Source organism: Moschus berezovskii, chromosome 13 (assembly GCF_049115385.1).
Source record: "Moschus berezovskii isolate FMDL1 chromosome 13, NW_MosBer_1.0, whole genome shotgun sequence".
NCBI lineage: Eukaryota > Metazoa > Chordata > Mammalia > Artiodactyla > Moschidae > Moschus > Moschus berezovskii.
In genome coordinates this window covers 52,781,948-52,807,769 of record NC_142472.1, presented here as the reverse complement: position 1 = coordinate 52,807,769, position 25,822 = coordinate 52,781,948, and the positions used below count along the sequence as shown (strand labels likewise).

At 45.9% G+C, this 25,822-nt stretch overlaps 2 protein-coding genes across 2 annotated transcripts in view; both read right to left on the bottom strand.

Moving 5' to 3' along the window:
• LOC129556377 (phospholipid-transporting ATPase IB) overlaps window positions 1–5,639 on the bottom strand; it is a 485,203-nt gene extending 479,564 nt beyond the window's left edge. Inside the window, exon 1 of the mRNA XM_055426358.2 lies at window positions 5,431–5,639. Coding sequence (XP_055282333.2) covers window positions 5,431–5,506 — 76 coding nt within the window. The 5' untranslated portion in view covers window positions 5,507–5,639. The remainder of the gene's footprint in view (window positions 1–5,430) is intronic.
• Window positions 5,640–21,898: 16,259 nt separating this feature from the next.
• NUP58 (nucleoporin 58) overlaps window positions 21,899–25,822 on the bottom strand; it is a 38,921-nt gene continuing 34,997 nt past the window's right edge. Inside the window, exon 15 of the mRNA XM_088842693.1 lies at window positions 21,899–24,052. Within this exon, the coding sequence (XP_088698819.1) occupies window positions 23,970–24,052 (83 nt within the window). The 3' untranslated portion in view covers window positions 21,899–23,969. The remainder of the gene's footprint in view (window positions 24,053–25,822) is intronic.

Genomic DNA, 25,822 nt, shown 5'->3' with positions numbered 1-25,822 from the left:
CAAAAAGAATTAAATATCTAGGAATAAACTTACCTAAGGAGATGAAAGAACTGTACACAGAAAATTAGAAGACACTAATGAAAGAAATCAAAGATGACATCAACAGATGGAGAGATATTCCCTGTTCCTGGGGAGGAAGAATCAATACTGTGAAAATGACTGTACTACCAAATGCAATCTACAGATTCAATGTGATCTCTATCAACTTACCCATGGTATTTTTCACAGAACTTGAACAAAAAAGTTCACAGTTCAAATGGAAACACAAAAGACCCCGTATAGCCAAAGCAGTCTTGAGAAAGAAGAATGGAGCTGGAGGAATCAACTTTCCTGACTTCAGATTATACTACAAAGCTCAGTCATCAAGACAGTATGGTACAGGCACAAAAACAGAATTATAGACCAATGGAACAAGCTGGAAAGATCAGAAATAAATCCATGCACCTATGGGTACCTTATTTTTGATAAAAGAGGCAAGAATATACAATGGGCCAAAGACAGCATCTTCAATAAATGGTGCTGGGAAAACTGGACAGCTACATGTAAAAGAATGCAATTAGAACACTTCCTAACACCATACACAAAGATAAACTCCAAATGGATTAAAGACCTAAATGTAAGATCAGAAATTATAAAACTCTTAGAGGAAAACATAGGTAGAACACTTGATGACATAAAGCAAGATCCTCTATGACCCACCTCCTAAAGTAACAGAAATAAAAACAAAAGTAAAGTTGGACGTGATTAAACTTAAAAGCTTTTGCACAGTAAAGGAAACTATAAGCAAGGTGAAAAGACAACCCTCAGAATGGGAGAAAATAATAACAAATGAAACAACTGACAAAAGATTAATTTTCAAAATACACAAGCAGCTCACACAACTCAATACCAGAAAAACATACAACCCAATCAAAAAGTGGGAAAAAGACCTAAACAGACATTTCTCCAAAGAAGACATACAGATGGCTAACAAACACATGAAAAGAGGCTCAACATCACTCATTATTAGAGAAATGCAAATCAAAATCACAATGAGATATCACCTCATATCAGTCAGAATGGCCATCATCAAAAAGTCTACAAACATTAAATGCTGGAAAGGGTGTGGAGCAAAGGGAACACTCTTGTGCCGTTGGTGGGAATGTAAATTGATACAGCCTCTATAAAAGACAGTATGAAGATTCCTTAAAAAACTAGGAATAAAACTACCATCAATTCAGTTCAGTTCAGTCGCTCAGTCGTGTCCAACTCTTTGCGACCCCATGAATCACAGCACGCCAGGCCTCCCTGTCCATCACCAACTCCCGGAGTTCACTCAAACTCATGTCCATCGAGTCGGTGATGCCATCCAGCCATCTCATTCTCTGTCATCCCCTTCTCCTCCTGCCCCCAATCCCTCCCAGCATCAGAGTCTTTTCCAGTGAGTCAACTCTTCGCATGAGGTGGCCAAAGTATTGGAGTTTCAGCTTTAGCATCATTCCTTCCGATGAACACCCAGGACTGAAAACCACCATATGACCCAGCAATTCCACTCCTAGGCATATAGACTGAGGAAACCAAAATTTAAAGAGACACATATACCCCATTGTTCTTTGCAGCACTATTTACAATAGCTAGAACATGGAAGCAACCTTGATGTCATCTACAGATGAATGGATGAAGAAGTTGTGGTATATATACACAATGGAATATTACTCAGCCATAAAAAGGAATGCATTTGAGTCAGTTCTAATGAGGTGCATGCACCTAGAACCTATTATACAGAGTGAAGTGAGTCAGAAAGACAAAGATAAATACCATATTCTAACACATATACGGAGAAGGCAATGGCAAGCCACTCCAGTACTCTTGCCTAGAAAATCCCATGGATGGAGGAGCCTGGTAGGCTGCAGTCCGTGGGGTCGCTAAGGGTCAGACACGACTGAGCGACTTCACTTTCACTTTTCACTTTCACACATTGGAGAAGGAAATGGCAACCCACTCCAGTGTTCTTGCCTGGAGAATCCCAGGGATGGGGGGACCCTGGTGGGCTTCTGTCTATGGGGTCACACAGAGTCGGACACGACTGAAGTGACACAGCAGCAGCAGCAGCAGCAGCAACAACACATATACACAGAATCTAGAAAAATGGGACTGAAGAAATCACTTACAGGGCAACAGTGGAAAAACAGACATAGAGCATAGACTTATGGACATGGGGAGAAGGGAGAAGAGGGTGAGATGTATGGAAAGAGTAACATGGACACTTACATTACCATTTGTAAAATAGATAGCCAACAGGAATTTGCTATATGACTTAGGAAACTCAAACAGGGGCTCTGTATCAACCTAGAAGGGTGGGATCGGGAGGGAGATGGGAGGAGGCTCAAAAGGGAGGGGATATATGTATACCTATGGCTGATTCATGTTGAGGTTTGACAGAAAATAGCAAAGTTCTGTATAGCAATTATCTGTCAATAAAAAATCAATTGATTAAAAAAAATTCTTAAGACAGCCCACTAGGTTGTTGGATATACAATCAATATAGAAACCCCAAAGTTTTGCTGCTGCTGCTGCTGCTGCTAAGTCACTTCAGTCGTGTCTGACTCTGTGCGACCCCATAGACGGAAGCCCACCAGGCTCCCCCATCCCTGGGATTCTCCAGGCAAGAACACTGGAGTGGGTTGCCATTTCCTTCTCCAATGTGTGAAAGTGAAAAGTGAAAGTGAAGTCGCTCAGTCGTGTCCAACCCCTAGCGACCCCACGCACTAGCAAAATCAATTTAAACTGTAATTTGTGAATAATCCTTTTTTTTTCTTTTAGTCTTTGGGTACATGCACAGTCATGTCCAACTCTTTGTGACCCCGTGAATATAGCCCATCGGGCTCCTTGGTCCATGCAATTCTCCAGGCAAGAATACTGGAGCGGGTTGCCATTCCCTTCTTCAGGGGATCTTCTCCACCTTGGGATAGAATCCGTGTCTCTTACATCTACTGCATTGGCAAGCTAGTTCTTTACCTCTAGCATCACCTGGGAAGGCCCAGCAGGCCCTTTATGCAAGTTCAAATGAATGCCCCAGGGAGCCCACACTGTCAAGGCCTCCCTCTTCCTTACATGGTGTGTAGTGAAAAAGTGAAAGTCGCTCAGTCATGTCTGACTTTTTGCAACTCTGTGGACTGTAGCCGGCCAGGCTCCTCTGTCCGGAATCATCCAGGCAAGAATACTGGAGTAGGTAGGTTATCCCTTTTCCAGGGGATCTTCCTGACTCAGGAATCAAACCAGGGCCTCCTGCATTGCAAGCAGATTCTTTACCACCTGAGCCTCCAGGGAAGTGTAATAGACCCCAAATAAGCTCCCATCTTGCAGTCTATCCAACAGCGAGGCCCCCATCCTCCACCTCTGGACACGTCTCCACTGCTCCACCCTGACGATGTGCTCTCTTCTCTGAATCTCAGAACCCTGCCCTCCCTTCTCCCCTGGCTTTTACGTCCATGCCAACAACTGTACAACTGTCACATTAGCCTTAAAACGGCCTTCTAAAACTCATATCCTCCTCCAGCGACCACTCCCCCTCTGCTCAACTCTCCCGAGCAACAAAGTTGACCCTAAAGAGTTTTCTGGTCAAGCTGTTTTCAACGCCTGTCCTCTTCATCTCTTATGGACATTCTTCCCGGGATCACACAGAATCAGCTTCTGCAAGGTCACCGATGCCCTCCCCTCCCTGCTGCTGAACAAACAGACGGTTCTCAGGCCTCACCTGTGCTGATCCCGGGGTGATGCCAGGCCCAGTCGGACACCCTGCTTCCCGGACACAGTCTCTCGGCTCCTTCTGAGCTCATTGGCCAACCTCGCAGCCCCCTGCTGCCACCTGCATCTCCCTGACCTTGAAATGTGGAGTGCCCAGGGCTCTGGGCAAGGACCCCTCTCATTTTGGCCACAGCTATACACACGGGTTACGTAATCGGCAGGGCGCAGAGCCAAATGAAAGTGCAGGCCCCTGGCTCAAAAATAAGGAAGAATTCCGACAGAGCAAGGACAGGGCCTGAAGGCAAACTGGGCACTCTTTCTAGATGGCAGCCTGAGTGAGTACTGGTCACATCAGTCCTGAGAGCCCGTCCTGCTGGGCAATCCTCACAGTTCTCCTCTGGGGTCTGTACACCAGCCTGCCTCTATCCACTGGGCCCTCTGGTTGGCACTTCACAGGTTCAAAACCAAACTCGTGATGCCCTCTCCCCCCAAAAAAAACAGAACCCTGCTCTTCCCGAACCTTTCCCCAACTCAGTAACCATTTCTTGGACCCAAAACCTCGATCTTTGCATCTCTTCTTTCACTTACACCCTCATCCTAATCATGAGCAAATGCTGTAGGTCCTACCTTCAAACACAAGGCAGCTGTACTCTCCCTTCCCCCTTGGCACCCACACAGGGACCATCTGCCCTCCCCCGGATCTGGGACTCCCGCAGTCTGGTCTCAGCCTGTCAGCCCCTGATCCTCTGTCGCTGGGATTCTCTGCAAGTAACTCCGAAGGTGCCAGTACATCACTCAAGCCTCGGAAACACCGGTCTAGACTGTCTGAAAAGCTGCTTCCCTTTCACATCATTCAGCCACAGGAATAGGGAAGTCACTTATTTTTATATGCCTATTTTCTCAAACAAAATCAATGGGAGACTGCTACCAGCGAAGCCAGCTCCAAGCCGCAAACCCTGCACCTGCGTGTATGTACCTACAAACTCGCCAAGAGCCCCAAAATGACACGAAATCTAATCGTTTTGAAGCACCCTTTCAATGTTTCATGATCGAAGGGTGTTGCTAGCGCATCCTGTGTCACCATCACGTGACACCCAGCTCCACAAGCCTGTGGTCCCTACACACGTTTACATAACAAACCACACAGGGCTCCTGAGGACTGGCAGCCCCAGGCCGCCCTCGACGCCGGGCTGCGTGTGGCTCTAACGACCGGGCCTCCGAGGCGCAGTGCCGGCTCGCGGGGGCGCCGGGCGGCCCCCGGCGGTGGGAAAGGGAGGGGTCAGCGGCTCGGGCGTCGCTGCGCGCGGCTGCGGGGTCCCCAGGGAGTCACAGAACCGGGTGCCCCGCCGGCCCCCACCCCAGCTGTGCGGCAGCAAGACGCGCGGCGAGGCCAGAGGGGCGAGATGCTGGTGCGCCGCCCGCCCCGAGCCCACCGCGGAGCGGACGCGGGTAGCGGGTGCGGGGGCGATGGCGGTGGCTGGAGGCGAGCCGGCGCCGGGGCTCTGATCCGGGCCCCTCCCTTCCCCATCCCGGGGGGACCCGCCCCCTACCCCCGGCCCCGGCCTCGCAGCGCGGGGAGGGGTCGGAGGCGCGGACGGAGGGCGGGGCGCTGTGTCCTGACCGCGCCCCCGGCCCGCCCCGCCCGCGCCCCCCCTCCTCCCGCGCCCCCGCCCAGTACCCCCCAGTCCGCGCCCCCGCTCTCACCCACGGACGCGCGGATCCGTGGCCTCCCGGGCAGGGACATCCTAAGAGCCTGGGCGCGGCCGGGGCCGTTGGGCATCACGCCCCCCGAGGGCGCTGCGCGGGGCTGTGCGCGGGGCCGGCGGCCCGAGGGCCATGGGGGGCGCGCCGGGCGGAAGCGGGCGGCCTCTGCGCGGGGCTGCGCCGTCCGTGCCGCTGCGGCGACCAGTGCGGCGGCGCCCGGGCTGCGGGCTGCGGGGCTGGGGCGGGGGGGCGCCCGGGGCTCCGGGAAGCCGCCGAACGTCACGCAGGACGGTACGCCTGCAGGTGCGGAGAAGGCGCGGGGCGGGGCAGGGGATCCGTGCTTTGGGGGTTCGCCTCGGGGACGCGCGCCGCTCAGGGACTTTGGTTTCCCTGCACTTGCCGTGGGGCGCTGATGTGAGGCGGTCGGGACGCCTGCTTTCTCTTTATACGCCCCCTCCCCCGCAGTTTCTGTTCTTCCATTTCCTCCGTGTCCGGTCTGCTGGGGCCTATGCGGAACCTCACAGGAACAGGTATTTCTAAGATGCCCGATGGTGGCCTTTTCCCCAGTGAAGTCCTGGGTCTCTAGACTCATACCACACCACCCACCCACCCAACCCACTCCCACCACCAGGACACAACCTCGCTCCAGCTCTAGCTGATGGCCTGTTAAAGCTATAAGAAATTGTGGGCATCATTTAACGCCGGACACACACACACACACACACACACTCACACCTTCTGCCACAGAAACAGAATCACTGAGGGGTGAGGGGACTGGTCCAAGATCACATGATCTACTTCTGGTTGTTTTTACTTTAATGTTAATGTTGAAACTGGGCTTGGTCCTCCTGGGCACAGTTCCATAAAGGCGGAGGTGGGGGTGGGGGTGCCAAATCTGTTTAATATCTGATAAAATTCTGACCTCAAAGTGAACACACACACACACACACAAAACGATGTAAGTAAGAGCCTGCCCCAGAATTTACTATGTGATCATTAACCTTCAAAAAACATAAACATCAGGCCTGTCAAGAACAGAGTTCAGCACAGAGAATCCTCCCGCGGTCACAAAGCCATGTGGTGCCAAGCTCCCCCATGGCTGGCCTCTGCCTCCATTCTTAGAAAAAAAATGCAGAAGGGATGGACAACTTGCTTTGAAAACTGTGGGCTGGGAATTTCAGCTTCAAGTAGGATTCCTGCCTATCCTGGGCCCTAAAACAAAACAAAACAGGTTCCTGATGAGTCTTTAGCAGGAAGTTGAGGAATAGGACATGTTCTAAACTGCAGGGCTAAGCTTCAGGGTGGCCAAAGAGGTTTTCTTAGGAGGTCATCAGAACTGCTGGGGGGATCCTAAAAGTTTCTACCAGTGAGTTCATCTTTATAAATTTATAAATAAGACTTCAAGGGACTTCCCTGGTGGTCCAGTGGCTAATACTCTGCGCTCCCAATGCAGGAGACCTGGGTTCAGTCCCTGGTCAGAAAACTAGATCCCACGAGCCCTAAGAGTTCACATGCTGCCACTGAAGAGCCCACATGCTGAAGCTAAAAGAACCTCCCTGCCACAAGGAACATCAAAGACCCCACGGGCTGCAGCTAAGACCCAGTGCAGCCAAAGAAATATATATATATATATATATATATATGTATATTTTTTTAAGATATTAAACCATTTCTTAAGCCTTTCTTGTCCTCAAACTAAAACCCTATTTCCTTTTTAAAATGTTCATGAAAAGTGAAAGAGGTAGTTGCTCAGTTGTGTCCAACTCTGCAACCCATGGACTGTACCCACCAGGCTCCTCTGTCAATGGGATTCTCCAGGCAAGAATACTGAAGTGGGTTGTCATTTCTTTCTCTAGACCCAGTGCAGCCAAATAAATAAATAAATGTTTTTAAAAAGACTTTAAGCCATTTCTTAACCCTTTCTTTTCCTCAAATTAAAACCTCATTTCCTTTTAAAAATGTCCATAGTAGGTATACATATACATGTCTACCTTTTACATATGGATGGGCTTCCCAGGTGGCTCAGTGGTAAAGAACCCACCTGCCAATGCAGGAGACACAGGAGATACGGGTTCCATCCCTGGGTCAGGAAGATCCCCTGGAGGAGGAAATGGCAACCCACTCCCATATTCTTGCCTGGGAAATGCCATGGACAGAGGAGCCTGGCAGGCTACAGTCCATGGGGTCGCAAAGAGTCGGACACAAGTAACCACAAACACATGTTTACATATGATGCATGTCTATAGACATTTGTAAAGGAAAGGCATATATATGGCATGTAAAAAAGGCACAGATAAGCATATAGCTAGCGCGCACACCTCTCCACCCCAGTTTAGGGAACAAACAAATCCAGACACAGTGAAAGCCACCAGTCCCTAACCTCCTTCCTTTCCTTCTGGTCCCCAGACCAATTTCCTTTCAAGCTCTCCTCTGATGTTATTTACAAACTAACAAAGCAAAGAGCAACCCTGACAGGATTAAGCAAAGGGTCAGTTCATGGGGTCACGGAGTCAGACACAACTTACGGACTGGACAGCAACTGGGAAGGAAGAACAGTCAGTGGAAATCTTTATTCTCTTACGGTGGGCTTCGTAAGAGCTCTGCACATGCGTTTTGATGACTCTTCTCCAGATTCTTTTCAATGTTACACATTGTTTTTAGGGAGCAGTGGACCACACCAGACATAGAAAAAGCAATATGGGACTTCCCTGGCAGCCCAATGGTAAAGAATGCACGTGCCATTGCAGAGGACACGGGTTCCATCCCTGGCCCAGGAAGATTCCACATACCTCAGGGCGACTAAGCCCATGCACCACAACTACTGAGGCTGCGCTCTGGTGCCCATGAAGCCTAGAGCCGGCGCTCTGCAACAAGAGAAGCCTGCGCACCACAAGGAAGGGTCGAGCCCACTTGTTAAAACCAGAGAAAGCCCGGGAGCTGCAAGGGAGACCTACTCTGGCCAAAATTAAAGATAAAATTTTCAAAGAAAAGAAAAAGCAACCTGCAGTAGAACTGCCCATCTGTTTTCCTGATGACAAAGCGGCAGTTGTGGCAGGCCCTCCCCCTCAGTCATTCGTTCACTTTCACTTCTGGCTGCGATGCTGGCTGCAGCAGGACCCCTGCACATGGCCGCTCCTGGTAACCCCGGCTTCCTCACAACACGCTGGCTGGATCCAAGGGTCCCAGGAAAGAGAGGCAGGTGGACACTGTCAGCCCTTCCAACCTGACCCTGGAAATCATGCACCATCTCTCCCACCACATCCTGTTCGCTGAGGCAGCCACAAGGGCCCAGTCGGTCCCAGGGGACAGGAAAGAGGAGACCCCATCTACTGATGGGAGAGTGGCCGGAGTCTGCAGGAGCATGAGGATTGGAAACCGTTGCAGCCATTTTGAGAAATATAGTCTATCAGAACTACCAGGAAGCAATTGTGATTTTCATAAACTATTAGTCGTAAGTGCAGCAAAATCGTAAAACACTTATTGAAAAATTAGTGGAATATGTGCAGAACCTTCACACTGAAAACAAGGCATTCAGGCTCCCAAAGAACAAAACTGATGGACTTACACTGCCTGGTTTCAGGTCTTACTTGAATGTGAACACTACTTAAGACACTGGAGTGTGGGCATGGGAGTAGACAGAGTCCAGAAACAGATGCCTGCACATGTGGGGAAATGATTTTGAGAGGTGCTAAAGCAGTTCAATAGGGAAAAGTAGTCTTCAATAAATGGTGCTGTGACAACTTGACATTCATAGGAAAAAAATAACTTTGACCCCCTCAACCATATGCAATGATTAACTAAACATGGACCACAGACTTAAAAGTAAAAACCTAAGCAGAGAGAACTTCTAGAAGAAAACGGAGGAGAAAATACTTCCTGTGCTGGGCCACAAAAAGCCCTGATCAGAAAAGGAAAAACTAATAAATGGGACATCATCAAACATCATTTCTTCTGCCAAGAAAATGAATAGGTCATCCACTGACCAGGAAAAGATATTTGCAATGCACCCTTTTGACAAGGACTTGGATCTAGAGTGGATAAGTAATTCCCGCAGCTCACAACTAAAAGAACAGCTCCACCTTGTTCATCATAAGGAAAGTGCACATCACAGCAGATATCATGTGATGTTGCTCATGTGTGGAACCTAAGAAAGTGGTACAAATGAACTTATTTACGAAACATAGAGTCACTGATGTAGAAAACAAACGTGGTTGCCAGAGGGAAAGGATGAGAGGAGGGATAAACTGGGAGACAGGGATTGGCATACACACACTCCTATATATAAAATAGACAACTAATAAGGACCTACTATAGCTGGAATCAAGATTGCTGGGAGAAATATCAATAAGCTCAGATATGCAGATGACACCACCCTTATGGCAGAAAGTGAAGAGGAACTCAAAAGCCTCTTGATGAAAGTGAAAGAGGAGAGTGAAAAGGTTGGCTTGAAGCTCAACATTCAGAAAACAAAAATCATGGCATCTGGTCCAATCACTTCATGGGAAATAGATGGGGAAACAGTGGAAACAGTGTCAGACTTTAGGTTTCTGGGCTCCAACATCACTGCGGATGCTGATTGCAGCCATGAAATTAAAAGATGCTTACTCCTTGGAAGGAAAATTATGACCAAACTAGATAGCATATTAAAAAGCAGAGACAATACTTTGCCAACAAAGGTCCATCTAGTCAAGGCTATGGTTTTTCCAGTGGTCATGTATGGATGTAAGAGTTGGACTGTGAAGAAAGCTGATCGCCGAAGAATTGATGCTTTTGAACTGTGGTGTTGGAGAAGACTCTTGAGAGTCCGTTGGACTGCAAGGAGATCCAAACAGTCCATTCTAAAGGAGATGGGTCCTGGGTGTTCATTGGAAGGACTGATGCTAAAGCTGAAACTGCAGTTCTTTGGCCACCTCATGCGACGAGTTGACTCACTGGAAAAGACTCTGATGCTGGGAGGGATTGGAGTCAGGAGGAGAAGGGGACAACAGAGAATGAGATGGCTGGATAGCATCACCGACTCGATGAACATGAGTTTGAGTGAACTCCGGGAGTTGGTGATGGACAGGGAGGCCTGGCGTGCTGTGATTCATGGGGTCTCAAAGAGTCAGACATGACTGAGCGACTGAACTGAACTGATACAGCACAGGGAGAAGGTGATGACACCCCAGTACTCTTGCCTGGAAAATACCATGAACGGAGGAGCCTGGAAGGCTGCAGTCCATGGGGTCGTGAAGAGTCGGACACGACTGAACGAATTCACTTTCACTTTTCACTTTCATGCATTGGAGAAGGAAATGGCAACCCACTCCAGTGTTCTTGCCTGGAGAATCCCAGGGACAGGGAGCCTGGTGGGCTGCCATCTATGGGGTCACACAGAGTCGGACACGACTGAAGCAACTTAGCAGCAGCAGCAGCAGCATACAGCACAGGGAACTCTACACCATAGTCTGTAATGACCTATATGAGAATAAAATATTTTAAAAAAGAGGATACACGTTTAACTGATGCACTTTGCTGTACACCTGAAACTAACCCAACATTGTAGATCAATTATATTCCAATTTTTAAAAAAAAGCAGTAGTCCACTACACACCCACAGGATGTCAAGGATAAATGACTCCAAATTATTGTGGAGGGTGTTGAGCAACAAAAATTCAGACATTACTGGTGAGTGTAGAATGCTGTAACCACTCTGGAACACTCACAGTCCCTGTAGAAGTTAAATATCCACCTTCCATAAATCTAGAGATACCACTTCTAGGTACTTACCCATGAGAAATGAACACACATTTACAAAAAGACTTGTAAAAGGATATTAATAGTAGGTTTTACTCATAATAACTTCACACTGGGATTCCTTGGTGGCTCAGTGGTAGAGAATCCACCTGTGATATAGGAGACCTGGGTTCAGTCCATGGGTCGGGAAGATCCCCTCGAGGAGGGCATGGCAACCCACTCCAGTATTCTTGCCCAGAGAATCCTATGAACAGAGGAGCCTGGTGGGCTACAGCCCCTGGGGTCGTAAAGAGTTGGACATGACTTAACAACTAAGAACAATAACAACTTCACACTGGGAACAACCCAACAGGTAACTGGATAAACAATTGTAATAAATTCATAGGAGATGACTCAGCAGTAAAAGGGATGCATTTGCAATTACCAATGTGTACAACAAGATGGATCTCAAGAGCCTGATGTTGAATGAAAGTGAAGGTCACTCAGTCGTGTCCAATTCATTGCAATCCCATGGACTATACAGTCCATGGAATTCTCCAGGTCAGAATACTGGAGTGGGTAGCTATTCCCTTCCCCAGGGGATCTTCCAATCCAGGGATCGACCTAGGTTTCCCACATTGCAGGTGGATTCTTTACCAATTGAGCCACCAGGGAAGCCCAAGAATACTGGAGTGGGTAGCCTATCCCTTCTCCAGGGGATCTTCCCAACCCAGGAATTGAACCAGGATCTCCTGCATTGCAGGCGGATTCTTTACCAGCTGAGCTATGAGGGAAGCTGAATGAAAGCAACACACAAAAGATTAGATAAAGAATGGTTATCACAGACTCAGCAGACATGAATTTGGGCAGACTCCAGGAGATAGTGGAGCATAGAGAAGCCTGGTTGCTGCAGTTCGTGGGGTTGCAAGGAGTCAGACACAACCAAGCAACTGAACAACAACAAATGTTAAAATAGCCAGATTAACCCCAAGATGAGTTGCTCATGCCAAGCCCCACATCAGCAAACCAAAACTTAACAAAATTTCTACGCTCTGTGCTTAACTCTCCCAGAAAAGGAAAGCCTCATCCACCTATCAGGGCTTGTCTGCTCAGCACAAGCTTCCCGTCTGCTCCAAGACTTCCCTTTGTTCCTTACAAGGAAAGCAGTGACCGAACAACCACCACGCTGACTTAACCGATCAGCAAATGCCCAGTATCACTTCCTTGTTCCTGCTCACTCTGGTCTATAAAAATCTCTTGCAAGGTATTCAACATCACGAATCATCAGAGAAATGCAAATCAAAACAATGGGATCAGCTCACATATGTAAGAATAGCTGACATCATAAAGACAAGAAATACAGGACTTCCCTGGTGGTCCAGTGGCTAGGACTCTGTGCTCCCAATGCAGGGGGCCCAGGTTCAATCCCTAGTCGGGGAACTAGATCCCACATGCCACAACCTAAGATCTAAGGTCTTGTGTGCCACAACTAAGACAGGATACAGTCAAATAGATAAAATAAATATTTTGTTTAAGAAAAGAAAGAACTGGTGGTTGGGAGGATGTGAAGAAAAAGGAACCCTCATGCACCGTTGGTGGTAATGTAATTGCTGCAGCCACTATGGAAACAGTATGGAGGGTCCTCAAAAAATTAAAAATAGAACTGCCATAGAATCCAGCAATTCTACTTCTGGGTATTTATTGGAAGAAAATGAAAACACTAATTTGAAAAGATATAGGCACTGCTGTGTTCATTGCAGCATTGTTTATAACAGTCAATATATGGAAGCACTCTAAGTGCCCGTCCATAGATGAGTTGATATAGAAAATGTGGTGTATATATATGACACATGTGTGTCTATATATTTATATATGGAGTCAAAAATGGCACCCAACTCCAGTATTTTAGCCTGGAAAATTCCAGGGGCAGAGGAACCTGGTGGGCTACAGTCCATGGAGTTGCAAAGAGTCAGACAAGACTGAGTGACTGAGCATATACATATATACACACATGCACATGCATACAGAGAGAGGTTATATATATATGTATGTGTATATTTCAGGGAAACTAGACCAGCTTTTAAAATGCTAACAAAGGGAATTCGCTGGCAGTCCACTGGTTAAGACTCCGAGCTTCCACTGCAGGGGGCACGGAGTCAGTTTCTGCTCTTGGGTAACTGAGAGCACATCACACCTTCGGTGTGGCCAAAAAAATAAAATACTAATAAAAGGGAGTTCCCCAGTGGCCTAGTGGTTAGAATTCCAGGCTTTCACTGCTGTGGCCTGGTTCAGTTCCTGGTTGGAGAACTAAGGTCCCGAAAGCTGTACCACCTAGCCAAAAAAAATAAAATACTAAATAAAGGAAGCGAGTATTTTAGATGCTTGTCCTGGGATACTCATAATAATGTTATTCCTAATAGCAAAAACCTGAAAAGCAAGCCCAACGACAAAAGAATAAGCGTTTAAATAATTCAAAATTCTTTCTAGAAAATGATTCTCTTCAAAAGCAAAAATTTTGAAGACTGCTTAATGGTTTGAGAAGCCATACTATGTTAAATGAATGTCAAATGTTAAATGAACAAAGGGAAAATGCCACTGTATATGTTGTGATCTAGTTTTAAATACACATATACAGAGAGTTTCCTTGGTGACTCAGACGTTGAAGAATTTGCCCGCAATGCAACGCAGGAGACTCAGGTTTAATTCCTGGGTAGGGAAGACCCCCTGGACGAGGAAAAGGCAACCCACTTCAGTATTCTTGCCTGGAGAATCCCATGGACAGAGGAATCTGGCGGGCTACAGTCCATGCGGTCACAGAGAGTTAGACATGACCAAGCGGCTAACACTTTCACTTTCATTTATTACGTGTGTGTGTGTGTGTGTGTGTGTGTGTGTGTGTACGTATATATACACACATATCCTCATATCTGAAGAGTGAGGTATTAAAACGTTAGCTGTTATTGCTTCTGGATGGTGGCTTTCATTTCCTTCTTATCCTTCTTGGTATATTTTCATTTTTCACAATACAGTAAGAAAAAGTGTCTTCTTGCACGAGGTGCTGCTCAGAGGTGTCGCTTTGCTGGAATTCCACAGAGAACAGTGCACTGGGTGAAAGTCAGTGACCAGAGCAAGCACTGGTGACCCGGCTGAGCCTGAGGGCGGTGGGGTTGGGCATGAAGCCCCTCCCGAAGGAAACACAGCACCTGCTGCTGAGTGCTGGGGAACTCAACAGCTAACCGGGCAACCTGGCAACCATGACCAGTGAACAGGCATAAAAGCAGATGAACTGGTTTCATAATATTGATAACAAGAGCACTTCTGAGTGCTTCCTTTGAGCAGCAAGAAGCTCAAAGCTTTGCTTGCATGATAGCTTTTCCTTTTCAAAACAACTCAAAGAGGAAAGCACGTTATTGCCTCTGTTGTGTGGATGAGAAAATGCAGGATTAGAGAAGCTGAATAATTCGCCCACGATCACACAGGTAGTCAGGACGTGGAGCCAGAAAGCGAGCTCTTTGTTACCTGTGTCGAGGGGTCACACTCATAATTACGCTCCTCTCTTGCAGCTCCAAAGAGGTCTCCCAACAGAGAGATTGAAAAAAAAAAAAATCTAGAAGCTGTAATAGCACAAATAAAAAGCACAGTTTTATATAAACAAAATGAAGGACTTTACTAAAGCTTCTGTATTTTCTTTCACATCTGCTGACCAAAGACCAGCAAAGGTAAATACAGCTTTGGGGGGAGGGATAAATTAGGATTGGGGATTGATAGTTACACAGTCCTGTAAATAAAACAGATAAACAACAGGACTTGCTGTAGAGCACAGGGAACTATATTCAATATCTTGTTATCTTGTTATAACCTGTAATGGAAAAGAATCTGAAAAAGAATAGATATATGTATAACTGAATCTCATTGCTGTACTCTGAAACACAAGACTGTAAATCAGCTATATTCCAATTAAAAAAAAAGGTAACTACAGATTTGAACACATGTACTCTCATATACGTTATGAGTAAAAACTCATATTCCACTAACTCTGAGGTTCATCAATCCTTGGTGGACAGACATCTGTGACTTGTCATCTTTTACTACCAGCAGTTTTGGGGGAGAGATTAAGTGTCCCAGCCTCCCTCTCCCACAAATATGTGGCCAGGGGAGCCATGCTGGCCAACCAGAGTAAGTCTCCCTGAAAACGTGGCTTTACCTCCGGAGGAAAAGGTGATCCAAGCAGGCGGAACTAGAGGGCTTTACACAGAGACTTACAGAGAGAAACTTGAGGACAGAGAGACTGTAGGGACTTACAAGAAGGATGTGAAGTCTGGGGCTTCCAACAGCCATCTTAGTACCACTGGGAGAGACCATGTGTAGGTAGCAAAGACTGGGACTCATTTTTTTTGGCCACCCCTGTGGCTTGTGAGATCTTAGTTCCTTGACCAGGGATTGAACCTGTGCCCCCTGCAATGAAAACATGGAGTGCAAACCACTGGACTGCACTCTCAGGAAATTCCCTGAGATTCATTTCTGATAATATTTTGTGACCTGATTGGTCCAGCTTTTTCTGAAACCCAGACCACTCACTGGACTTTATGTGATTAAATAAGTTCCTTTCTTTACTTCAGATAATGTGCAACTCTGGAAGTTCTACATAGGAAAGATTTAGGGAGAAAAAAGCTAGAAAACATAGCTTGAAGTGTGGCAAACGCTCCTGAAACCAGCAAGGTTTGTATTGTTGGCAACCAAAATATTACTGATTAATACACATCCCTGCACCATTTCTGAATCTTTCTGTTTGTCAGCAGATTTGCCTGGAACCTGCTATTATAAAGAATGCTGTGTATAGATGTATGAAAGTGAAAGTTGCTCAGTCATGTCCGACTCTTTGCAACTCCATGTACTATAGCCCACCAGGCTCCTCTGTCCATGGAATTCCCCAGGCAAGAATATTAGAGTGGGTTGCCATGTCCTCCTCCAGGGGATTTTCCCAACCCAGGGATCAATCCCAGATCTCCCACATTGCAGGCAGATTCTTTACCAGTTGAGCCACCAGGGAAGCCCATGTATACGTTGTTTTTGTCAACATAAAACAAAGCAACAGCCAAGTTTCTCGAAGTGTCTCAATAGTTTTTTATTTCAAAAATGAAATGTGTTTATGAGCATCAGCTGGTATATTGGCCATGGTGTTCCATCACAAAAATGCAAATTCGTAAACCTGTGTCCTGAGTGTGTTTGGACCTTTTTATGTCCATTGTGTGATGCTCCCTGGGAAGTAATTAAGACCTTGGACATAAAGAATGCCCATCCACTACAAATTCCCCACCAGTACCTTATTGCCATTTATATAATTCTCCATGAATAAGGTAACTTCTTCCTAACTTTAAGGATGACACAGTTCCTCAAACACTTTCTCGATTATTTCCTTTTCTTAGAGGAAGTTTAGGACTCAGTGTCTCAGTAGCCAAGCAGTAGCCTTCTGCCTAAGATAAATTTCAAACATCAACAGGAAATTTCAGAGACTTATAGAGGCTTTTAAATATGTGATTTCTACTAAGATCTGATTTCACAATTTAAACTCAATTACAAGGTCGAGTAAAACAAGTTTCACAGACTCACATTTATGTCAGCATTTTCTGCTTATCTCAGAATATTCTCCACCACCTGGGGAAGCTAACCTTTCATGTTTAGATGAATTTGAAAGATAACTAATACATCTTTTTTCCCATTTCCCTTTCATAATTCTTTCTATGAGTTGCATTCTACCTTTGGGTGAAAGGTCTGTCATCCCATTTGAGCACTTTTACAGACGTGCCACTAAGGAGACAGTGGAATAAAGAAAAATGGGTTTTTCAGGCAAGCCAGTGCATATCCATTGGCCTTATTTAGATGAGCAATAAGTCTCTTTAAACTCTGAAATGCAGTGACTACAAACATAATAAAGTCCATTTTGTACAAAGGATCAAGAGCCACAATTGTATTCAACAGCAGTCGACTGTGGTCAGTTCTACATGTCCTTCTGTGACATCCCCTGGACTATTAGGTGTTAAGCTTCTGCAAAGAAAAGCACCTCTTACTAAACCCAGGAGCTGAGGACCTACATATCCCTTTCCCCCAACCGGATTCAGTAAGTCGTGGCTAGTAGTCCCAAGGGTATCTACCTTTTTCCAAGCATTCTGGGTGGTTCTGATATGCATGGCCTCTACCCCATTCTGAGAAAACTGCCTTAGATTCAATCTGACCGTCTGTGTTTTGCTTAAACAGAGAACAGAGCAGCCCTTCCAGGATGGGCTCTGAGTTCCCGGGTTGCTGGCTGTGGCCACCACCCTGTCCCTCGTGACCTGAGAGTCAGAACTGCTCTGTTTGAGCTCGGACAGAAAGAACCCCAGAGAGTGACCAGAGTGGGTGAGCGAAGACCCTGAGAAAGGCAGGCACTCAGGTGGGGACACAGGCACATGTGGTGTGTGACGTAACCTGCATACACACATGCTCACGGGGATGGGAAGCGTCTTGAAGCTGGGTCTGCTCCAGGTGTGCTGTTTGTTCCCCGAGTGATGGGGGGTCTGGAGTACAGCATGATGCCCGTGCTCCAGAGGGCAGCCTCTCATCCAGGACCTCAAAGCCCAGGGAACGGCTGAGCAGAGTGGACCTAGACCCCTCTGTCAGCCATACCTTAAGGCACAATTCTCTGGAAAACAGGCTGGGAAAGGAAGTTGCCCTCCCCTGCCTGCCCGACCAGCCATCACAGCCGGAAAGGCCGTCCTGACACACTACATCCTCCCCAGCTGTCTCTCAGGAAAACTTAGTTTCCTCCCCCCTCCACCTCGAAGAAAGAGGAGATGCAAAGGAAAGCAGGAGCATCCAGTGAAAAAGGGAGAATGTGGGTGGACATGGCATGAACTGGCCAGGAATGCAGAGCCTGTAGAAACACTGCCAATTTGCTTCCAGTTTGCAATTACAGGTGACTGTTATGATTCTCAATGTCCACCCAGTTTTTAAAGTGACTTGTTAACTTTGTGAGGGTTATTTTAACTAGAGACAATCAGTAGAGACACACAACCAGGTATGAACATGACTACAGATATGCCAGCTGATGTGCAAGCTCTTCAGGAACACTGTAACAAATTTATATAGTACCTAGGAAGAAGGTAAATGTCTTTTCGCTCCACACATCTCAAAAGAACATTTTTTCACAAAGGATGCTGGAACAGTTGGATATCCACATACACAAAGGTGAATTTAAACCCTTACATCTCACCACATAAAAAAAATTAACTCATAATAGATCATAGAGCTGAATATAAAAACTAAAACCATAAAACTTCTAGAAGAAAACAAAGTCTTTGTGACTTTGGATTAAGTACGGCATTCTTAGACAGGATACCAAAAACATAGTCCATAAAGAGGAAAGAGTTTGACTTCCTTGAGAAAAAAATGTTTGCACTTCAAAAAACATCATTATGAAACGATTTGCAAATCATATATCTGGCAAAGGACTTACACAGAACAGTTCAATAAGACAAATGACCTAAGTTGAAAACACAAAACAGGTTTGAATAGAAGATATACAAAAGCTCAGAATCACATTTTAAAATTCTACACATCATTAGTCATTAGAGAAATGCAAATTAAAACCCCAATGGCTATAATAAAAAAGACAGACAATAACAAGTGTTGGTGAGGATGTGGATAGAAATTAAAATCCCCATATGTTGCTGGTGAGAATGTAAAAACGTACAATCATTTTGGAAAACATTTTAGCAGTTTCTTAAAAAGTTAAACATAAACTTACCATATGACCCAACAATTTTACTCCTAGGAATCTACCAAGAAAAATGAAAACCTCCAATCACACAAAAACCTGTTCACAAATGTTTCCGTTCAGTTCAGTTCAGTCCCTCAGTCATGTCCAACTCTTTGAGACCCCCTGGACTGCAGCACTCCAGGCCTTATTGTCCATCACCAACTCCTGGAGTTTACTCAAACTCATGTCAAGTCGGTGATGCCATCCAACCATCTCATCCTCTGTCGTCCCCTTCTCCTCCCACCTTCAATCTTTCCCAGCATCAGGGTCTTTTCCAATGAGTCAGCTCTTTGCATCCGGTGGCCAAAGTATTGGAGCTTCAGCTTCAGCATCAGTCCTTCCAATGAATATTCAGGACTGATTTCCTTTAGGATGGACTGGTTGGCTCTCCTCCAACACCATAGTTCAAAAGCATCAATTCTTCGGTGCTCAGCTTTCTTTATAGTCCAACTCTCACATCCATACATGACTACTAGACAAACCATAGCTTTGAGACAAGAAGATGAATGGTAGAGTAGAAGGACATGTGCTCATCTTTTTGTCTCAAGCTTATACTTTTTTCCAAATGACTGGTTTTGGGCAGAGCAGACAGATGCTCCAGCTGAATCCAAGTGTCCCTCTCTCTCCACTTCCATTTGTGGTTGATCATTTTTCTTCACATTTCTGGACGCACCCTCTCTGCTAGAATGCTTAAATAATTGTGTTCAAAGCACACATTCACTCTCTTGGTAAATGTCATCTTTGATCCAACAGTTTCAGAAGCCTGGTGTCTGAGGTCCTAAAGTCTTCTCAGCTTTGCAGTGATAATGTTTGTGAGGCTATGTTCCCTGGTCCGCAGTGTGGCTTTTCGGAGGATTCCCCTCTGTTCAACCAGGCCCCTCCTCTGTACACCGTCCGTTCTTCATTCTGGGCCTTACTGAAACATGGCAGGTCTGGTTGAAATCTACAGATGTTGGTTGCATTCTGTTCATTTGTTTTCATGGCTTACTAATTGTGAGCCACAGTCACAATCAGATAGTAGGCCACTGCCTTGGAGACCCTCTTACACAGTGTATCAGGGAACTCACTTGGTAATGTTCATGGGTTCTCATAGAAAATAGTGTAGGAACAACAAAGCTCCACCCTCAGGACACATAAAGTTAGCTTTACACAATGTATGTTACACCACTGTGAAAGTTCACGAACCTAGATATACCTCGATATGACATGGGTAAACCTCAAAATATAATGTTGAGAGAAAATAAGCAATTTTCAGACTACATACAAGGTAGCATTTTTATAACATTCAAAAACAAGCTAAATGAAACATTTAGGGAAGTGTGTGCTCAGTCATGTCCAACTCTGTGCGACCCCATGGCTTGCAGCCCACCAGGCTCCATGTCCATGGGATTCTCCAGCAAGAATACTGGAGTGGGTTGCCATGCCCTCCTCCAGGGGATCTTCCCGACCCAGGTATCAAACCCATGTCTCTTGCATCTCCTGAACTGGCAGGCAGATTCTTTACCACTAGTGCCACCTGGCAAGCATGCATATGTGTTTCAAAATAAGCAGAGTACGTCATGCAAAATGCCAGGCTAGATGAATCACAAGTTGAAATCAAAAGATTGCCGGGAGAAATATCAATAAACCTTAGATATGCAGATGATACCACCTTAATGGCAAAAAGGGAAGAGAAACTAAAGAGACCCTTGATGAAGGTGAAAGAGTGAACAAGCCGGCTTACAACTCAACATTCAAAACACTAAGAACATAGCATCCAGTCCCAACACTTCATGACCAATAGATGGGGAAAAAATGGAAACAGTGAAACTCTTTATTTTCTTGGGCTTCAAAGTCACTGCAAATTGTGACTGCAGCTGTGAAATTAAAAGATGCTTGATCCAGAAAAGCTATGACAAACCTAGATAGTGTATCAAAATCAGAGACATCACTTTGCTGACACAGATCCATATAGTCAAAACTGGTTTTTCCAGTAATCATGTACGGATGAGAGAGCTGGACCATAAAGAAGGCTGAGAACTGAAGAATTGATGCCTTCGAGTTGTGGTGCTGGAGAAGACTCTTGGGAGTTCTTTGGACAGCAAGGTGATCAAACCAGTCAATGCTAAAGGAAATTAACCTTGAATATAAGCTGATCGCCGAAGAATCGATGCTTTTGAACTGTGGCATTGGAGAAGACTCTTGAGAGTCCCTTATACTGCAAGGAGATCCAACCAGTCCATTCTAAAGGAGATCAATCCTGGGTGTTCATTGGAACGACTGATGCTAAAGCCGAAACTGCAATCCTTTGGCCACCTCATGCGACGAGTTGACTCACTGGAAAAGACTCTGATGCTGGGAAAGGTTGGGGGCGGGAGGAGAAGGGGATGACAGAGAATGAGATGGCTGGATGGCATCACCGACTCTGTGGACATGAGTTTGAGTGTACTCCGGGAGTTGGTGATGGACAGGGAGGCCTGGCATGCTGTGATTCATGGGGTCGCGGAGAGTCGGACACGACTGAGCGACTGAACTGAACTGAACTGAATACATTGAAAGGACTGCTGCTGAAGCTGAAGCTCCAATACTTTGGCTACCCTCCAATACTTTGGCTACCTGAAGTAAAGAGCTGACTCACTAGGAAAGACCCTGATGCTGGGAAAGACTGACAACAATGGGGATGACAGAGGATGAGATGGTTGGATGGCATCACTGATTCAATAGACATGAGTTTGAGCAAACTCTGGGAGATAGTGAAGGACAGGGAAGCCTGGCGTGCATGCAGTCCATAGAATCGCAGAGTCCATGCTGCAGTCCGTAGGGTCACAAAGAGGAAGACGACTGAACGATTGAACGACATGCTACCCCAGCACTCCCCATCCACCCCTCAAACCTCACATTTAAACATGTTACACCCTTGCACATTGACCCCTAATCTCATCACCCGCCCTTCCCCAGTTCTTGAATTCTGTGTCTGCAAAGGAGGTCAGTTCTCAGCAAAGTCCCTTACAGCCTCAGAACTGGACTCTTGTCATCTTGCCTTGATGGAAACTCACCTCTCTCCCAGGGCACTGCTTCTGGCAACCTGCTCTCATATCCCCTACACCTGGCCGGGAGACTGCTGGAGGCTGCTTCTGGGCCAACCTCTCTCATGCTTTCAAAAAATCCTTGCGCTCCAAAGTTCAGGCCATCAGGCTGCACCACTGCCTGCATTCCTCCTCTCTCCTTCCTGGAAGACTTTAGCTCCTGACTCCCACTCTTTCCAATACTACTCCTGGGAGATTCTGGATGACTCCAATATCCGTGTACATAGTCCTCACAGCACCCTGGCCTCAGGGTTCCTTAACTTCCCTTCCTCCACAGAGTCTCTTATCAGCACCCACTCCCGTGGGCATGCGCCCAGCACTGTCAGTAGGACTGTGATGATGGAAACATCCTGGATCTATTCAGTGCAGTATGGCGGTCATTTGTCACATGCAGCTTTCTTGAGCCTGGCTCAAGAACCACACCTTCACTTTTACTTTCAGTTAATTTACATTTACATAGACACCCAAGGGCTAGAGGCTAGTGTGTTGGAAAGCACAGCTATAAACTTGGCCATGATCAAGTAACTGGAAACCTTCCCTAGTCTCCCCCAGCACCCTTGGCCTCTGAGTCATCGTAAGCATACATCTGAATCCATTTCCCTCCAGTGCTCTACAGACATTTCCATGGTTTCTCAGGAGAAATTCAGCATTATTCTAATTATTATTTTCCTATACTAACTTTAACTGTTTCTTTTTTTGCCATGCATGATGTGGTATCTTAGTCCCCCGACTGGGGATTGAAGCCTGCAGTGGAAGGTTTGAGTCCTAGCCACTGGACCACCAGCAAAGTCCCCTTTTTCTCTATATTGGGTCTCATGGAGTTTGACTATATCTGGCAGAGTGTCTTTGGATTTGTTTTGCTCAGAGTTCAGTGAGCCTTTTGAGTCTGTAAAGGCATGTGTTTCATCCAGTTTAGAAAGTGTCTGGCTGTTATTTATTTCAGTGTAGTCTCTACTCCATCATTTATCTCCTCCCCTTCTAGGAGTCTTTTCACACTGATGTTGGATTTTTAAACATTATACCACAGGTTCCTAAAACTCTATTCATATTTTTTCAGTTTTTTTCTGTCCTTCAGGTTTAATCACGATTAAAAAAATTATACATTTAATTATAGATTATATCCACATAATGGAATATTATTCAGCAACTAAAAGGAATAAAGTAGTGATGTCTCCTACAGCATGGATGGCCCTAGGGAACATTGTGCTAAGTGAAAGAAGCTAGTCATGTTTATATGAAATGGCCAGAATAGGCAAATTATGTAGAAACAGAGAGTAGATGAACGGTCCTGAGTACTTGGGGTGGTGGTGATGGTAAGTGACTGCTAATGTATATGGGGATTCTCTTTGGGGTGGCAAAAATGTTCAGGTGCAGTAAAGACCCCAGGACTTCCTTGCATCGGAAAGACACCCTGGAATAGGAAATGGCAACAACCCACTCCAGGATTCTTGCCTGGGAAATCCCATGGACAGAGGAGCCTGGCAGGCTATAGTCCACGGGGTCGCTGAGTCTGACATGACTGAGTGACTAAGCACACACACCCACGTGTTCTGAAATCAGACTGTGATATGCCCAACTTTGTCCATACACTAAAAACCACTGAAATGCACCCCTCATTCACTTTATGGTATGTAAATTATACCTCAATAAAGCTCTTTTAAAAAAAATAGTATGAGTTGTGTAATTAAAGTTACAAACATTTAATTCACTCTACTTGGCCAGTTGCCTTTTGGATCAGCTTTCCCTATTCCATCTGTGAATTTTCCTCTATTCCTTGCATACACTGGATTAGCAGGCTGCTTGCAATTGCTTTAAACACTCCTAGGATCTGTATATAATCCATTAGGTTGTCCTTAAACAACAGGGGCGAGCTTTTGACCAAACTCACTCTACGGCAAATCAGATTCCCAGGATGACAATCAGAAGTTTCTTGCAAAGTAGACACTTGCTGACTCAGTGCCTGCTCAGAACTGGATTTTTCTTCCTAGCTCATTGACTTCTGTCATACTGGGTTTTCGAAATCCAGTTAAAACCTGTGATTTGTTGCCTGAGAGAAAAAGAAAAAATAGTTTAGACTATACTAGGACACATGTAGATACCACTTGTTACATGCTTAGCTTTCATCTTACCTAAGTTAACTCATTTTAGTCTGCACAGTCAACCTGGAACATCAGTAGTGCTCACTGTTTTACTAAAGAGACACAAAGACGTTAACCCTGACCAAGGCCGCACGCCTACTAGGTGGTGGAGCAAAATTCTACACCAGCAGCATGGTTCCAAAGTCCAGAGAAAGGTTGGCAGTGGGTCACCAAATTAACTAACCTTTTCCCACTGCACTAATTACTTAATTCAGAGGTATTTATGAAATTCAATTAGATGGTAAGTATTGATGATACAATACCAAACCGAAACAACAGAGGACAGGGTTCCTGTTCTGGGACTACTCAATCTAAAGTGGGAGACAAACAGATCCATCAAGAAAACCATGTAAGGAAGCCTGCACCCTGAGACCCAAAGTCTACGCGGACTGGAGGTGTGTGTTCAGGGTGAGAAAAGATGGCACTGAAAGGCCAACATTTACTCCAGACCATGGGGGAGACCTGGGTTCAATCCCTGGGTTGGGAAAATCTCCTGGAGAAGGGAAAGGCTACCCACTCCAGTATTCTGGCCTGAAGAATTCCATGAACTGTATAGTCCATGGGGTCGCACAGAGTCGAACGTGACTGACTTTCACTTTCACAGAAATGACTGGTGCACAAGCGGAGTGGTGGAAGGGACATGGTGTCCGAGAAGGGCCATGGTGTGCAAGGGTGTCCAAAGGGGTGGGTGGGAGTAGAAGTCAGGCTGTGAGGCACTCCCATGTCTTCAGAACACTCCTTAGACCCCACACATGATCACGCTCCCTCAAGCCCAGAGACCTTTGTACTCACCTCACCTGCCGTGATCTAGTCTATTGCAGGTGTGCAACCCCACTGTAAAAATCATCACATGACCTTCAGTGTTATGGAAAGGATGGACATGAAAATCCTGTATCACAGAAAATCCCCAGCTCCAGGACTGAACAGCCGTGTGACCTCGTGGAAGTTGCTTAATCTAACCTGTTCTTTCATCTAGACATGGCAGATTTCTGCTTTTGAGAAATAATAAGGCTAAACAAGGTCAAGTATATAAAGTTCTGAGTGTGCTGCCCCTAACAGACTACATACAAGTAAGACACGACTGCGAGTGAGATTCAGATTTGCACTCCCTGGTGCTTCCAGGACACCGGCCCACATTATGGAGTAATGTTACCTGAGTAACACCTTCTGGTGTGTGCTCCAGAAGGCACATTGCAGCCAGGCTCATCCACAGTGATAGGCTGCAGCAAGGCTCATAGAAGGTGATGCTGCCTATCTTCTGATAAACCGTCCTAACTCAAATATGTCCCACACAGAAATATCCCACCGCAAAATTTCTGGAGGCACCATTATTCTCTTGCTGCAAAGACACTTTTTGAGATTGTTGTTTAGTTGCTAAGTTGTGTTTGACTCTTGCGACCCCATGGACTGAAGCTCACCAGGCTCCTCTGTCTATGGGGATTCCCAACCAAGAATACTGGAGTGGATTGCCATTTTCTTCTCCAGCCATTCTTCTCAACCCAGAGATTGGACCCACATCTCCTGCACTGGCAGGAAGATTCTCTTACCACTGAGCCACCTGGGAAGCCCCTATTTGAGATTAGTAGTACATTAACTTGGGCATACTATATTATCACAAAAGAACAGTTAATCTGCATCTGTAATAATGTGAATGACCTTGTACTGACTGTAGGATAAAG